At 39.8% G+C, this 17,443-nt stretch overlaps 1 protein-coding gene across 2 annotated transcripts in view; it reads right to left on the bottom strand.

The window, feature by feature from the left end:
- Window positions 1-1,931: 1,931 nt before the first annotated feature.
- The window catches only part of inpp5jb (inositol polyphosphate-5-phosphatase Jb), a 25,125-nt gene continuing 9,613 nt past the window's right edge, over window positions 1,932-17,443 (bottom strand). Inside the window, exons 3-14 of one of the 2 annotated variants that reach the window (XM_075467943.1) lie at window positions 11,977-12,084; window positions 11,642-11,750; window positions 9,247-9,363; window positions 8,207-8,382; window positions 7,353-7,464; window positions 6,534-6,643; window positions 6,165-6,366; window positions 5,420-5,557; window positions 5,207-5,290; window positions 5,022-5,126; window positions 4,629-4,842; window positions 1,932-3,104 (exon numbers count right to left, since the gene is read on the bottom strand). In XM_075467943.1, coding sequence (XP_075324058.1) covers window positions 3,079-3,104; window positions 4,629-4,842; window positions 5,022-5,126; window positions 5,207-5,290; window positions 5,420-5,557; window positions 6,165-6,366; window positions 6,534-6,643; window positions 7,353-7,464; window positions 8,207-8,382; window positions 9,247-9,363; window positions 11,642-11,750; window positions 11,977-12,084 — 1,501 coding nt within the window. In that variant the 3' untranslated portion in view covers window positions 1,932-3,078. Of the gene's footprint in view, window positions 4,843-5,021; window positions 5,127-5,206; window positions 5,291-5,419; window positions 5,558-6,164; window positions 6,367-6,533; window positions 6,644-7,352; window positions 7,465-8,206; window positions 8,383-9,246; window positions 9,364-11,641; window positions 11,751-11,976; window positions 12,085-17,443 lie in introns of both variants that reach the window. The other variant, XM_075467941.1, reaches the window with a different exon arrangement.

Raw genomic sequence — 17,443 nt, 5'->3', positions numbered from 1 at the left:
CGCGTGGAGTATCATGCAGTTGTTAGATTTGCTCTGAGATCACTTGATTTGTGATTATGTGTTTTAAAGAATTAGATTGAACTGAATTTTACTTTTTTGGATTTTTTTAAAGGCAGATTTTGCGTCACAATACTGCCTTAAGTCTATCCAACATGTTGTTATGTACCCATTCTTCTACTATTTCTTCATTCCATTATCTTGGTGGTGTGAGTGCACCAATGACACAACTCCAAGACAAATGCCAAAACACCATTTTAAAACTAATCTTAATCAACCTCCAAATCATCAACATCAACGTTTTAACCAAAATAACTTCTTGAAGAAGGAAGGTTTGGTCAACACTTCATGCGTTGTAACAATCCTAAGAAAGATTTGAAAAATGAAACATTATTTTCTTCATGTGTTTTAATCTTTACCATGGATTTTATTTTTTATTTTTTTATCTTACAATATACTCCTATTGGCTTAGCAGGTGATGTGTTTCATGACTATCAAAAGACTTATTGCTTAAACTTAAAATTTTTTATTATAAATGGACCACAAAAGAAAATAGGTGTTTCCCTGAAACCAGTATCAATCTTTGTTATAAACCAGGGCCCACATAATTAATCTGATAAGATGCTTTAATTCTACCTATCAAGAACATCATAAAATGTGATTACTCTGGTCACGCAGCCAGATTAACCTGGAAATACATTTACTGCTTAGGGAAAACTTTGTTGTGGAGTGAAGCGTTGATGCTGGTGATACTGTACCTGAACATAATTTGATTATATTATGTTACAAAAGCCCCATGTCCCTCTTGTACCTCAGGCCTTGTTGTGTAATATGATCAAAAGCTGCGATTGTGTGCATATTGTACCTTGGGTCGGTCAGAGATGGGTTTAATTAATTTCTTCAGAATGGCTTGTTTACTTTGCTTGTAGCCCTCAGACGAGGTTAAGTGAATTTGAGGAAACCAATAAAGAGGAGTATTTGTCTACTTTCAGTGTTGGAACAATATATTTACTCATAAAACATTTCCGTTTGTGTTGTGCACTGAATGTATCAATACGAATAGCTGAGTCATATGTTGTGGCAGGGGAAAGTTAACCTATTTGAAATGCAAACATCATTAAGACGGTGCTGACAAGGATTATTGCTCAAAAACCTTCTTCTACTGGGGCAAATTAAGTTCACATTTTGTAGTTTTGCTAGGAAAAGTATTTAAAGGAGACAACTCACACAAAAAACCTCGTTTTAGACAACTAATTCTCTAAATTTTCATTATTACCTGGGTCTATGTGTCATTGGGCCAAGTAACACAACCCCAGAGCAGTGTTGCATCAGTTGCAGCACATTCAGCATGAATTTGCAGAATGGACTCTTTAGTTTCAAAGAATAAAAGGATGATGCAAGACAGACTTGATGTTGCCACCCACAGGATGTGTTGTATTTCCTGCTCACATTTATTTAGTCTAAATTAGTGAGTAAATGATAGCATAAACAATGATCAGTCAATAGGAAATGCTTGGTTAACAGATAAATAAGATACTGGAGGTCTCTTGTAATGTTGGCAACCTCTGAGAGAAGTGTTGTTCATTGATCTAACAGAAGAAATAAAAGTTAGGGACTGTATTTGCACTGATGACCTTTATAGTGACTGGCCAAAAGATTTGGCATGCTCATGAGTCAAGATATTTTGTTTTATGGGGCCATCGCCCACACTGACTTTGTAAAGTGCATGTTCATGCTTACTCACTGTTTTTGTTCTTTAATCCATCTCTTTTTTATTCTCTCCCATGCATACACTCCTTTTAACTCCTCATGCAGGCACTCCAAAATTGACACAGTTGGCCTCAGCACTACAAGATAAAGTGACTGTACATTAATTAAACATTTAAATAATGACAACACAAATTAAGAATAATCAAGAGGCAGACAAAGCACAATTTGAAAGAGAGTATATATATTTATTTGGACAGCGTTGCACTAGTTTTAGAGTTGGAGAGCAAAGCAAGCATGCCCTGAACAGCCTTCTTTACTGTCTGATCTGCTGACTTCACAGAGATTGATCATCCTCATAAGCCAACAAGCATTATCCCACAGTATATTTTGTCATTTCAATCACAATAATACAAACACCTGTATACTAAACAATGTAGACTTTTGACAATAAAAGCAACATCTGATCTGAATTTACCAAGATGGAAACAGAAGAAACTACCATCTCTCATTGCAGTTTCTATAAGAAAAAGGAAAATAATTTCAAATATTCTATTATATAATTTTGACATTTCCACTGAAATAAAGCTCTGTCACTGGCCAGCAGAATTTGGGATCATTTAAAAGATAAATAAGAAAATAAATACATAATTTAAGTAAAATAATCTTTGTGGCATAGATTGTCTCCTCTATATGGTCTAACCGTATATCATATTTGTTTGTTTTTTTTACATATATTTTCTTATATTTTAGCCACACAATTACAAAACAGAAACATTCAGCAAACATTTCACAATAGTCACTTGTCATGACTGCAGTATTGAACATACTTATCTAAATCATCTAAGGTAGGACCGTTTTTTTTTCAAAAATCCTCATTAAAACAAAGGTCCAGTCTCCTTCAAACTCAAGAAAATAGATAAATGCACAACAGAGATTCCAACAACGTCCGATTTATGCAAGTATAACCACCTTGCATTTCCTCAGCTTCTTCAATTAACGTTTACACAGCAGTTAAAATTTTATACTGTCCATATCATGTGTTTCTAATAAATTTCACAGCCACATACATGATAAAGAGGGTTCAAAAACAGCACTTTACGGCACAAAAACCACAGTACTGGAATGTACAGTATGTCCAACAGCAAACCATGCAGATGCATCCACACCCCATTCGCTCACACACACCTCCACCATTTAAAACACACACAAGCGCACACTTCCAGAAAAGCACGTACACAAACAGCTAATTACAGACATACACACTGACAACCACCACATCTATGCTAACAGCCCAAAGGTACAAATTGTAAGATGGTGCATCAGAGGTCTCACAGTAACAATGTAACACCACTACTGTGACTACTGTTACCGTCAGCTAATAACCGGTCCGGGAGCATCTGAGCAAGAGAGAAAGACAAAATATCGTGACGTAAAAAGAGAACAAAGTCAAAGAGTGAGTCATTTGTGAAAAGTAAAGCATTCAATCGGACTATTTCATTGACCTGATATATCACATCAGTGGAGCATGTCGGCTTTGTATTGTGCAACAATGCAAATCCCTGTAGAAGCTCTACACAGTAGAATTCTTGCTCACTTATGTATATCATCCAGATTTAAATAGTGCCTTGATTCAGCTCTACTTGAAAAACAATGCAAGAATTGCATTGTAACACACATTAAAAAATGCAATCAAAACCATTGTGATTTTTGTGTTTTGAGAAAATTTTGTTTCAAATCAGTGAGAAACAAGTAGCGTATGAGTCTCATAAAACCAAAACTAGGGCACAGAATGAGTGTAAAAGCAAATCACAAAGGGTCGGGTACTCTACTTCGCACAGCCAGCAGTATTTGGCCAAAAATGAATCAACTGGCTCTGGCGAGACAGCTGTGATGTATCACCTGACATCGCCTTTCACAGCCATCACATCATGCTACACTGATATGGCAGTCTATTTAAAGACCTTTACGGTCACATTTCCTCACAACACTGACATGTTTTCCTGCCATTTGTGATGTCTGAGCCCCGGTGAATTCTGGTCCACATCTACTTTGGTTTGGCTCTGATTTTATGCACCCAGGAAGAATGTTATTCATTTTGGGGGATCATTTGAAATGCTCCCTGCATATTATGTGTCATGTTGTCACGTGAGCTAAGTTTCCAAAGCAGGGAATGTCCACATAGCTTGAACTATACCATATTACTGTGTCAAACTGGATGGCTGTCTCCATTTGCAGAAAATCCCTGTCATGAGTGTGATTGTTGGCTAAATGGCGATGCTTTTATCACTACTTTTGATTTTCAAAATTTAAATGAGCCAATTTGTATCAAAATAGACACCTATTCAACAATTACAGCAAACAGTGAAGGATTAGTGAGCAAGTATGATGTTGCTTTTTTGTAGTCTCCTGACTTGACTGCTCAGTACATCTGTGCAGAGTCTCAAACCATTGTCTGAAAATAGGGAAGATGGCTTCTAATGAGTATTAAGTAGCCACTCTTTTACACAACACGAGTATGAATCCTTGAGTAATTCCTAATGCAAGGTGTCATCTCCCTGTACTGTCCACACCTGAGAACGGACAAAGGTAGAGGAAACACCAGACAAAGTGAAAGGTATCAAAATAAAAAACATACAAAGTGCACTGCTTAATACAACAACTCAAGGCCAAGTAGAGCATCTGGACTAACCAGATGACTGTTCCTGAAAAGGATGGCATCAAAACCGTACATTTTCACTACAGAAGACATACAGTGTAGTGGATGTATGGAGAAAAAGACACGACAGTTTGGCTATGTGACCTGTAACTATAGCAGGATTTTATGGTGCATCACACTCCTGAATCATCTGCGCTTTTGCCTGCATCTCCAGAACCAGACTGCTGACAGCTGCTGCCCTCTCCTGGACGTCCTTTAGACTTACTTTCTGTTGCGGCGCTACCAGTAATGTCAGGCTCCTTTATTTTGGCCTGTACAGGGCTACCAGAGCGGCTGCGGCTGCGATGGCTGCGGCGTTTGCTCTTATGTGGACTAGGACTGCGGGACCTCATTTTCATGACAACAGTGCTGTCATCCTCCGAGCTCAAGTCAGAGCTGTCTGAAGAGCTGCTATCATGGTCTGAAGTGGGAAGCTGGATCTAAGGATAATTGAAGATTTATATTTTTTTAATCTATAATGAAGTGGTAGAAATATAGAAACAAAGTAGCAGAATGCAAATACAGATCATGAAAAGGCGTAGGGATGCAGATGAGAACATCAGCTTCAACAGCATTTGACTTAATTACCTAAAAGAAAACACAGTGAGTTGATGATTACCTGAAATGGCTCTGTTACACCCACAATGGTGTTCATGTTGTTGCTATAGTAACCCAGGATAAAGTCTCCTGAGCCTTTGGGCAGTTCCTCCTCCGTAAAGGTTACCTGGAGAACAGTTATTCAGACATTTATCAAATGTGACAAAAAAAAAAACAATCTCTGAGGAGAGCATGCATCCACATTACCTCATGTTCCTGCCGCTGAAAATCAGCTTCCTCCTGCTTGGCCCACACGTATCCCACATAATCCTTGTGGTGCTTGAAACCCACCTATGGGTGCAGCAGCAGCATTGAAAAAACTAAGTACTTTATCAAAAGTGGTGATGCACAGAAAAGTTTTTTGTAATACACCTACACGTATGTTTGCTTGCATAGATTCTTTAGTTGATGATAAGTTACCTTGTACAGTGCAATCCAGTCCCAAGAGCTGCGAGAATAGTTGGGCGCCAGTTTGAATATTGCTTTAGCATCAGCAACACTATTCCACTCATCATCCACGATGAGTGTCACCAGTGAAATATCCACCTTGTATGAGAACTACAAAGGAACATTTAACACATTTCACTTTACAGGGAAGTGCTGCAAAGTGACTATAATTACCTGAAATGATCGCAAACCCCGAGTAAAAACCAGAACCAAACTGGTTATGGGGTGATTTGCCAAACAATCTTGGAAACTGATGTTATTACTAGCGTAATAACTAGTATGTCAGGCGTACATACTTAGATATTTCCTAATCTGAGTGTAGACTGCTCATCTAGGCCAAATTATGGTTCAGAAATGTGAGTTCAATTTCATGTGAGTATACTTTTTTCTGTATAATCTAGGCATTACTCTTTAAACTGAAATTATCATATTATTACAAGTATTTTTAAGGATTTATTTAGTGACACGCAGCAAACAGCCCAAGCTGGGAGTTGGATCCAGGCCGGCTGCATTCAGGAGCTTTAGCCTCTGTACATGGGGTGCCTGCTCAACCTGTTTAATATAAATTCACAATCAAAAGTTTAATAATAATAATATATTTTATTTATAAAGCACTTTATATCAATTTAATGACCTCAGAGTGCTAAAAGTTTGACACTGACCCTAATGATAGTAACTGGTCAACATCATCTTTCTAATATACCCTAGTGTGTCTCACCTGCAGGGTAAAGATGGAGGAGACTGGTTTGTGGTCACTGACGATGTATTCCATGTGACTTCGGTAACAGTGCTGTGTCACTTTTGTCCCGCTGGTCAGCCCTGAAATAGAGCCCCGCTTCCCCACGTTTGAAGCGGCAGGTGCAGTGGCTCTCAGGCGCCACAGGATCCGGTCAGTCCAAGCTGGTTTACGCTTCTTTCCACTGAGATGCCAGAAATACAGTGTTAGAGCAAGATAAGCAAGATCATCCTCCCTGCAGGCTAGTGAGGACCTTTCTTAGAGGACAGTGTCATAATTCTTTCTGAGCTAGGCTCTGTAACATATGGTCACTGGCCTAGAATCTATATTTGCACCTCTGGCATCACCAACCTTGTGTCATATGTATTTGTTCCAACATCGAACTTATAGGTTGGAGGAAATTTCAGTGGGCCCTCTTGGAATCCCTCCAACACTGTCTCATTGTCTTTGGCCATGTTCAGCTGTTAAAAAAACTGCAATTAGTAGTTATCACATACTGGTTGACAGACTGCTGCCTGCTCAAACATCAACAGTGGTACAGTGGCACACTCTGTTGCCCTCCAGTGGCAATAAAGAGGATACTATATTATGCACTTGTGGACTTTCTCACATATTTTCAGCTCTTGGAATCACAAATCTGACAAGAATTCTTATATAGAGTTAAAGCTGCAGTCGGCAGGTTTTCAAAATTGCGAGTCTAAAGTCGGAAAATTCGAACTGATACAACTTTCAGGTCCCTCCCCCAACCTCTAACAAGCTCCGAATCGCCCCCCAAACCCCTCCCCCTCTGTGGACGAGGTTGTGCACGTGAGTTCACACCAGTGTGAGCGCACACAAGCTGGGGCAGACTCACGCTCAGCAGCGTGTGCACAAGCTGTGATTGACAGGTAGGATTCCTCCACTCTAACTTGATTGGTTAAAAACAGCTGGGAGCGCTTGGTTTTTGCAAGCATGATTACAGGCTTCAGAGGGAGCTACAGATTTCGTTATTTTTACAAGTCTGAATACAATTTCAAAGTACAGACTACAGCTTTTCTCTGAAAATGAATATAGATGAGGTAAGGCACAAGGTGTATCTAGTCTAATTTCAAGAAGGCCCCATGCAGAGTAGTTCAATTTTTTTTCACAGTCTTCTATATTCACAAATATATTAAATAACCTTTACTATACCTGATCCTTTTCCCACAGCATGGGAAACTTGTTGTTATCAATGGCTGATTTTACCACTTGCATATCCAGGTCATTAATGCGAAAATTGAGATCTCCAAACCAGAACACTATACTGGGGAAAAAAAAAAAAAACGACAACAGAAAATTAACATTTGTACAAGAATATAAAATTGAATACAAAATTTAAAGTTGGTTGAGGGGTACAAATTAGCTTTTTCCTTTTCACCTCTGGCAACATAATTTTGGGGCAGCAAAAAAAAAAAAAACCCTATCGGTTTTTATTAAAGAAGTCAGGTAACTGGAGATCAATTATCAGATTGTATGTTCTGCGTGGCATGTATCTACAAGCATCTGGATACAGTGAGAACAAAAGTTGGTTCATTTGCTGAGAAGCTTGAGATATGTTGCTCTTCATCAAAAAGCTGAAAGTCTCAGCTCTTTCTTGCCAAAATATTCCCTATAATTTTTCAGACTGATCCACTGTAGAGAAGAAAAGAAAAAAAGCCCAAAATGGCACATTTCAATCCTCAGCAGCATTAACTTCTAAACTCCCTGAAAACCGTGTATGCTTTATAAGAAAAAACAACTCCTGTGTCACCAGGTAAATGGTCTCAGTGTGAAAGTGCAGCAGTGTAAGAGCATGCAGAGTTTATCTTGGAAATGTTGTCACATACACCAGGTTTGTAACACTGAAAATATACTGTATTGGTGATAGCTTCAACAGTGAGCCATGCACTCACTGTGAGACAAAGTTTCTTAATGCCTTTTTCGTTGCTTACTCAGCAGATGCATTAAACTCTATGGGTCACAATGTCTGAGTGTGTGCATCCATGGTTTAATGTGCACTGACTTACTCGTGGTCAAGAACCCCAGTGGCAGCCTGGCCCTCAAATTGCTGCTGCTGCAGGATGCTCTCAAAGTCCTCCATGCGCTGGTCAGAGTTTTCCATGTGAGCCGGCAGGTGACAGTTGAGGAAGCAGATGCTGTGACCAAACACTGACATGCGGGCACTCACTCCACCTTTATTTCCCTGTAACAGGAACAAGCAGAGGAGTTAAGATTGTGAACGTATGACGGATGGTGTTTTATTCGATGCCTTATGTTGTCATTTGGTACTATGTAAACAAAAGCACAACACAATAGAAGAGAGGTTGGCAGCTACTAGTGAGAAAATAAAGTGTTTGCTAGCTTCTTCTAACATTTTCATGGAAACAAAATGAAATAAGTGGATGTGTGAAATGAACATCGTTGGGGGTAAAAAAAAAAACTAAAAAAAAGATAAAAATGTCTATGAACAGTAATTGCTTTCATTGAATTTATTTATCTTTTTTTCCAGCACAGGAAGTAAACAGCATCCATATTTAATGCAAACAGGGAAGTGCACACCAGGGATACATAATTAGTCAGTGGATTCTCTTCTACTACTCTCTCAACTGCTCTGACCTGCTAAACAAATGATGCTCCAGTATGAAGTATGAAAAATTTCAATTAAAGGTTCATAATATAAACTGTAAGGGCAATCATTCACTGTGAAGTAGGTTCTAAAATAAAAAGTGAAATTATACAAACCTCTTTCAACGTTTAGACAATTCACGTGGTTCAGTTTTTAATGAACTTCCAAGTATCAAAACAGCTGGCTGTGAGACACCAACATCTATCTCATTATTCTGATTACTTGGATGAAGCAGCATTTGACTAACAAATTCTAAGAACTGATAATGTGCCGTCTTTCATGCTTATGTTCAGTGTGTTCAGATATCTATCAGAGCATCATGGACACCAATGTGAGCCTAAACCTAATACAGAGATCTTATCCCCTTTTCTGTCTTGCTCTGCTGTGTAAAGTTTCCATAACACAGTGCTGACCACAGAATGGTGTCAGTGGACATCTTACCCAGTAACCCCCCAGGCCAGTGCGGGTAGTCTCAGTCTGGACTGCACGGAGGAATGGCAGATGGAAGTATTTAGCAAAGACCAGCAGTAACAGCCCCTGCATCCGCTGGGATGTCACCTGAAGGAGGAGGGACAGACAGGAAGAACTAGATAAGGCTGGAGAGATATGAGGAGGGGCTTTTTTGGAGAGATATGAAGAGGGGCTTTATTTGCATGATTCTCTAAGAGGAGCAGTTGCAAATTTTACTTGCAAAACAGCACAACTGTAGTAACATAAGATATATTGGCCCCTTCTCACACTATCTCTTTTTACCCCCTTGCATTTCCATTGTGCCCAGTGTGATCCTGTGTCCTCGCTCTCCCATTCCTTAACAGGGAGCACTGCAGATCAGGAATGCTACAGCTTGTGGTCAACCCCTCACTGCGGTGTCAAACCACTTTGCAGAGAAAAAGCCTGCAGCGTAGGCACTTGATGGTTGGACCTCTTTTTTTACAATTTCTCCAACTTCTTGTTATACTACACAATAATGTAGTAACGTGGGAATCTTGATATTTTTGCTCCACAGACATGAAAAACACTGTAGATATTTTTATACTGTTAAGGATGGGCAGGGATCTGATGTGTTCATTTGCTAAGTGAAGCAAGTATTTGTGTGTCAGCCCCATTCCCAGATATGTACAGTCACCCCTCCCTCACCCTTTTTGTGCAGTCATGTATACATCCCAACCCCCAACCGCATTCTGAAGAAGCACAATCACACCCCAACTGAAATGGCCTGCGGGCTGTAACAGAGGCACACACATCCACGTGACCAAACCCTCTTGCTTGTATACTAAGAGGCAATTTGAACGACTTTGTTGCATAACGGAACCACTGAACTGTAATGATGACCAACTTTATTTTCTGGTACGAGTGTGAACACAGGCAGTGAATGTTTCTCTGTGTGTTCTTGTTAAGTCTGAGAAATTTACCTTTGCCTGTATATGCTGTGGTTGAACAGCATTTCTATCAACATCAGTGAACATTGGAGGCTCTTTCCTAGTGACAAGTATTTTAAGCCCAAAGACGAGAGTGCATGTGTGCAGTTGTAACCTTGTACAGCAACGCACACGACTGAGGACATGAGTTGTGAGTAACTGAGTAAGTGTGATGTTAGCAGGACAGCCATAGAAATCCTGAAGTGTTAAATAACAGTTTATTCATTCTGGTCTATAATGCAAATGAGCACAGGAACATCATCTACCTCCACTGTTCATCATGTATTAAGTGAGCAGACATCTATTTTAATAGACTTAAAGTAAGAAGGCCTTGTTGTAACAAAAATCTATGGATGTGCCAAGTCACCATGGAGAGATTTTAAACTGTAGCTTACATAAACAGAAATTATATTGACAAGCAGCAGAAGCTGTGTGGTGAATAGCCAGAAAAAGTGTCCTGTAAGCTCTCAGCAGAAAAGGGTCGATCTGAGGACGCTTTCTTGTGGCTGCAGTAGTTATAGCTTTCAGCCTTACTGAACCGACAGTCTCAGAGCAGAGAGAACAGATGGGCTGCTTCGTTGCTACATGTGTGTCCTCCACCACCACCATGTCATGACCACGCAACTTCCTACTGACATTATTATGTCTCTCCCCCTACTTGAGAGTTTGACGAACTCCAGTTTGTTCACTTTATTAGTCTATCCCCCTCTAGAAGTCACATTAAGATGATTTTGACAAGGTTTAAGCAAACCAAGCAGAGCTTGACATCGCTGGAGGACAGCATCAGTCTCACTGTCAGACGCCCATCAACACTGACAACAACGCAATCCAAAAATAAAACTGCACCCTGGGAGATATTTGTCTAGCACTTTCAGCTTGACAGCTGGTTCATGTGCTCTGGCTCGCCACGCCAACTGAGCAAAGCTTTGTTTAAGTCTCATAAGTTAAACGCCAACCACAACTTCTGTGTATGCTCTTAATTATTAGACATGGAAAATAACACACTGTGGACATTTTTCCAATGTCTTTTAATGTCTTATTTGATATACACTACAGAAATTATACTGAGAATAATTGCACATTGTGCTTTTTATGAAACCTACTGGATTTCTGAGAGCATTACCTTTTCTGTGTATGTGTTGCCATGAATCCATTGAGTGTACAGCTATAAAGGTAAACCAAGTGAGTCAGTGAGCGCTTCACTTTGCACTATCGGCTTGGCAGACTGCGGGAGATAGCAGATACGCTGACATTACATGCTTGTTATAAATCATCCCCCCATCCGTTGCTCGGGGAACAAAATGAGCCTGAAAAGCAGAGATCTCACCAGAGATAATGTAGCATTTACGAATCGAAGCTGTTTAGCATTTTACTGCAAATGAGAAGAGATGTATGTCCAACAAAAAATCATTACTGACCAGCACATAACCAAAGGGGCTGAGTCTCTCCATGCAGACTTCGCTCCACTGGTCTGTGAAGAGGACATCTTTCAGTCTTTTGTTAATCATGGAGTTCACTTCCTGCAGCCTTGGAGAAAAATGACATAAAAGGGCAAAAGGGTCAGCAGCAGACAAATAAGTGGAGGAGCAAATGAGAGAGAGTTTGATTTAGTAAAGCTGGATGAATAAAATGTGGAGAATTTATGTCGTATCGAGGGAGACGCTGAAACCGAAGCCTGACCGACCATTAGCGACAATGTACAGTTTTGATGTGGAACAGACATATATGGCTGTGTTCACCACATAACACTCACCCGATGATATACATGTCTGTGTTTCCATCACCCACATTCAGGCCCAGCAGACAAGTGATGTCATCAGGCGGCGTGGCTGAGCCAACGTTCCAGGTGATAATGTGCACCCTGTTGGAAGAGGCTGTTATGTAAAGTCTCTCAAACACTCAGCTTCTATGTAGCTGTCATAATTTACAGACAAACATAATTCCTGTGTTAACATCATATTGCATATCTTAGATCTTCCTTTCAGTTTCTCACCGTGATCAGTGACTGTATGTATTATTGTATTGCATTGTACTGTATTAGCAATACAAATTCTAAAGTTTTTTGGGTTATTGTTTGTAGAGTTGGTATTTGGCTTATTTACGCAGCTGTCACTCAAGTGGTGAACGTCTTCAGTTCAACCCAACTAGCATCTTTATTAGCAGATTTAGGGACAGACCCATCTTTTTACTTGTCTTAGTGTAATAAATACCTCGCAACAAATCTAGCAAGTTTATGGACAAATAAAAAACAGCATGGCACTGTGAAAGCAGGGTATTTAGGCACACATATCTGTCCCTACTCTGTTTCAGTGGGCAGCGAACACCTGTGAGGGTTACTCAAGGCAGCACTGAGCAGTATGTGAGAGAAAAGAAGTATGATGACATTCTAGCTTTCTGTCTGAGTGATTACTCTGCATTACAGCAGAATACACCAAACTTATGGCATTCAGGACAGCCCTGGTGGCAACCCAATCCATCCCGGAACCATCGCTTGTTTGTGTGTCAGCCTAAATAATTCCACAACGTGAATGTGATACTCAAAAGTGGGTGGGCTTGGGATTGTAATGACAATCAGTGACAAGATCAGATACATGATTAAGTCAGGCAGTTTGATTGGCTGATACTGTGGGAGAAGGATGTCATGACTTCTGGCCTAGTTACATCCTGTGCTTGTTGACTGGTTCATATGAATATTGTTGATAGTTAGAATGAGCGTGTATATGATAAACTGCGAAAGCTAGGCGCCTCCAGAGAGGGCCACGTACACTTGTTATGATAAAACGGTATAAAAGGGTGTCACAAAATGAGCTCGTCGGACATTTTGTACATTCTGTATGCATATTTGCTGTGACAATTTGTTCAATAAACTCCCCAATGGACGGCTGACCAACGCGGGATTCGACTCTAATTTCTCCACAACATAATGGTGACCCCGAATTCGTGAGATTTTGCATCTGGATCCCGGCAGAGCGTGTCCTCTGTGCCCCGACAACCGACATCAGCTGTGAGAGCCGGCTGGTTGGATTTCCTACCATTACAGCTGGCGTCTGTTAGTGGAGCACAGATCACAGGTTTCTTCTGGCTTCCCCAAATTTAAAAGAACACAGGAGAGAGACGGATTCTGCATTCGGTAAGCTCTTCCATTGCTTTCCTCTGCGCAGGGGGGCTGCTGAAATTGTAATTGTTGAAATTTTGGGCCAAGAGGTGCCATATGTTTGAATTGGGATAAAAATTGGGTAAACAGCAGCTGATGTGAGTTGTAAAGCAGACAGCTGTGAGCAGTTGGTCTGGCTTGTGTGGTTGTATTTTTTTTGTGGTAATTAAGGAAGACTAGTCGCTCATGCTCGGGCAGGAGATAAATCGATGAGTTTAAACTGGAATAGTGGATACGCTTTTAGAGCGGGCAGAGTGGAAATCACTCGTTCATAGTGATGTCATAGAGCCAACGGCCGACCTTTTATGCATGGGGGTTAGGAATACCGTGGGACTATGGTTCGCATTAGTCATTAATATATGTGAAAATTATTTTCACTAGTCAAGGAGTAGACGAATGCTGGTAATTGATTGACTTGCGAACATAAAAGTTTGAAGGTGGAATCAAAAGAGCAGTTCAAGAAAACTCCGAAAAAGTTAATTCCAGTTCTATACGGGCACATTTTAAGTATATATGTTTATATCACTTTATATATCTGCTTAGAACTCTTTGGAGTTATCCGAGACCTCAGTATAAAGACATTTTGAGAAGAAAATTCAAATTCGGTTATGTATTGACCACAGGAGATTATTATTAAGAGGTCACAGCGAAGCTGATAAATACACGTCAGCATTTGTTGCATTGGTCAAGAAACCATATCACAAGGCTTGTAGGGAAAACACATTTTGTATTCCATATATTGCCGACACCAACATCTCCTGAAAAATCAAAAGTCTAAATGAAAGAAATTGATAATTTAAAAATGTGAAGATTTGAACGGTGACTGACAAAACTTTGATCGACTGACTTGGTGTGAGTGTGTGGGACCGGTCTCTGTTGTCTGTCAATGTGTGTGAAATCCTGCTGTTTTATGTGAATCTAAAAAAAAAAAGAAGAAAAGAAAAAAGGTTCTGACTCACTTGACTTTTGAGTAGTTGTAGTATTTTAAGTTACACTCAGATTTGCTTCATTGTTATAATTGCCGCATTGATAGTTTGTTGAAATAAGGTTTTGTTACAGTGAAGAGCTGTGATTTTTAAACGCTGTGTGTTTATTTCTTTAAGATTCTGTATTTTCGTTGAGTGCATCTTGTTATTATTGAATTATTGAATACTGCTGTGATTGGTGTTAAGTTTCTAAAGTTCTATTCTCAACAGGCGAGTGAAGGTGTTTTGGCTTTCAGGGGGACAGAGGGTGCTGCGCGTTCACGCGGCTGGTGTGAAGGCGCGTGGTTTGTCCTTGACAGTTTTCTGCTGCTGCAAATGTTCGTGTGTGACCGCATTTTCTTTCCTTGTGTCTTCCAGGGGCACTTTATGGTTGAACTGTAATAATTATTAGTTTTCTTTAGGTAATGTGCTAATTGCAGAGTTGTTATCAGTCGAGTAAATGTTGGTTTCGCAATTCCTAAGGGAGAGTTTCTGTCCTTAGGCCATTGATTCATCACGCCGTTCGACGTGAATGTGACATTCCTGATAAAGAAAGTTTTTCGCTTATGCATTGTTTCTGTATCTTTTGATTTGTAGTTTCCCTGTCCACAGCGTGTTAAATTGTATTTCTTTCTCTTTCTTAACAAATGCCATTTTGAGGTGAAGAATAGTGCAACTGTTATTTCTGTGTTGTTTGGTTTGTATTTTTTCTCTGTCCAGCTGGAAAGTTTGTATTTCCTCCTCTTTCTTAACTTGTAACAAAAAGTGTGACAAACGCCATTTTGAGTTGGGGTGTGGTTCAATTGTTATGTCTGGTTCAATTGTTATGCTTGGGAGGAGTTAATAACAGTCTAGGAAGTAGATGTAATGGTGTGTTCATATTTGGTTGGTTAGAAATTCACGTGATTCATTGGAGGCAGGCTTAGAGGTGTGTTCATATTTTATTGGTTAGAAGTTACGTGTCTCAGACGTGCTTCATTGGAGATAGATTTAGAGGTGTGTTCAGATTTCATTGGTCAGAATTGACGTAGCGGTGACGTGCATTGGATCATCTGGATTGGTGGGAGACATTGTGTGTGGATTGGATCGGTAACATCCGGATGTGAGCAAAAGTTGGGGCAACGCCTTTAGCCTGAGTCACTTCAAACAGAGTAAGCATTAACTGAGCTTTCGATTAGCAATAAATTAACATTGGGTAGCATTAGTAATACAGCAAGTATTGATTAGCAATAATTAGTATTGATTAGCAATAACTAGCATTGATTAGCAATCACTAGCGTTGAATAGCATAATTAGCATTGAATAGCATAATTAGCATTCAATTAGCATTGGTCAACAAGGAAGCTAGTATTGATTAGCAATAAGTAGCATTGATTAGCAATAGTTAGCATTGGTTAGCATTAGTAGCATTTGTTAGCATTTCGTTAGCCATAATTAGCATTGATCAGAAATACAATTAGCATTGATTAGCAATAGTTAGCATTGGTTAGCATTAGTAGCATTTGTTAGCATTTCGTTAGCCATAATTAGCATTGATCAGAAATACAATTAGCATTGATTAGCAATAGCAATAAGGCAAATATTGGTTTAAATCTTAATTAGCAATAGGTTAGCATTTATTAGCAACAGCTAGGAAGCTAACAGCAATTGGCATTGGTTAGCAAACATCAACATTAGCAATAATAGTAACCGAACTCCAAACTAGAAGTCAAAAAGCTAAATTAGCCTAACACTGAATTAACATTGGTTTAATTTAAAAAAACAAACAACCTAGAGCATAAGCTTTCAAAGCTAACATAGGCTAACCTTAACATTAGCATTGACAATATCCAATCCAATAATTAGCTGCATCTAAGCTAAATTTAGCCGAGCATAAATTAGCATTGATTAGAGTTAGTTTAATTTAAATTGACTTTCAAAAAAAAAAAAAAAAAAAAAAAGGGGGAATAAGAATAATAAATAAGGAAAATTTAGGAAATAAATAAGTAAAGAAAAAGTCAAAAGTCAATAGAAGGGAACTAACTAGTTGAAACAATGGATGTAACACCAACAATAATCATCAGCGCCAAACATCCTGAACATTCCAAAGATATTAAAAAGATATCTCTAAAATGGGAAAAACGAACAAAGAATAATTTCTCACCCTGGCCAAAAGGTGGCACTTTTAATGGAGCTACCTGTAAGATTATGGAACAAAGGATTAAAGCTTACAAACCAAAGGACAAAAGCAAAAAGAGACAGGAAAAAAGAGAGCTTGAATTAAAAGTTTTACATTTCTTTGAAAATGCAGAGCTATATCCAACACTGCCAGGAGCAGTAAACATACAAGGAGATTCTGAAATAAAATATCATAAAATATCTCATGAACGTCCAGAACCACAAATAGCTACATCAAGCAGTCCTGGAGCTCCTGAGCCAGACGCCGTCTGTAATTCAGATCAGGCAAGGGGACAGCTCCCACAATACCAAAGATCACCAGAACTGGCATCTCCAGTTCAAAAGGCATCTTCTGAAGAACATAAGAGTCCAACAGCGTTAGCACCGAGTTTGATAGAAATGACGCAGGGACAGTATGTGCCGTGGCAGACGCTCGTCCTAGGGGGGCTGGTTGCTCGATTGCCGGACATTCACACAGGTGCAAGTAGATGGATAAGAGCTTTTGAACAAGAGACTGTGGATAAACTGTTGACTGTGGGACACATTAAGGCAGTGTGGGCACTGTGTTTTGGAACTTCTACCATGGAGGGCATTTTGAGACACAGTGAGAATGACTGGATGTTGAGCCACCGAGCTGATGGAACTGATTTTAATGCATATCGAGCTGCACTCTGGAGAGCGTTACGAGCTGAGTTTCCTGTGGGAGTGGACCTCGAAGCATTAAAGGGGGAACCACTGTCAGGAACAGAGAGTCCGGCTGTGTACATTGCACAACAATTGAAGAAATGGAGACAAGAGTCTGAGGGAGAAATCGAGAAGAGCCCAGCTTGGGTGACATTGTTCAGAGTTTCCATCAAAGAGGCTCTGCCTGCCCCAGCTCAGGGGAGGCTGGAGGATGTGGTGGGGTTGAATTCAATGTCACATGGACAATTCCGCGACCACGT

The sequence above is a fragment of the Odontesthes bonariensis genome, chromosome 6, assembly GCF_027942865.1.
Source record: "Odontesthes bonariensis isolate fOdoBon6 chromosome 6, fOdoBon6.hap1, whole genome shotgun sequence".
NCBI classification, from domain to species: Eukaryota; Metazoa; Chordata; class Actinopteri; order Atheriniformes; family Atherinopsidae; genus Odontesthes; species Odontesthes bonariensis.
This window is presented reverse-complemented; position numbering and strand designations above follow the sequence as displayed.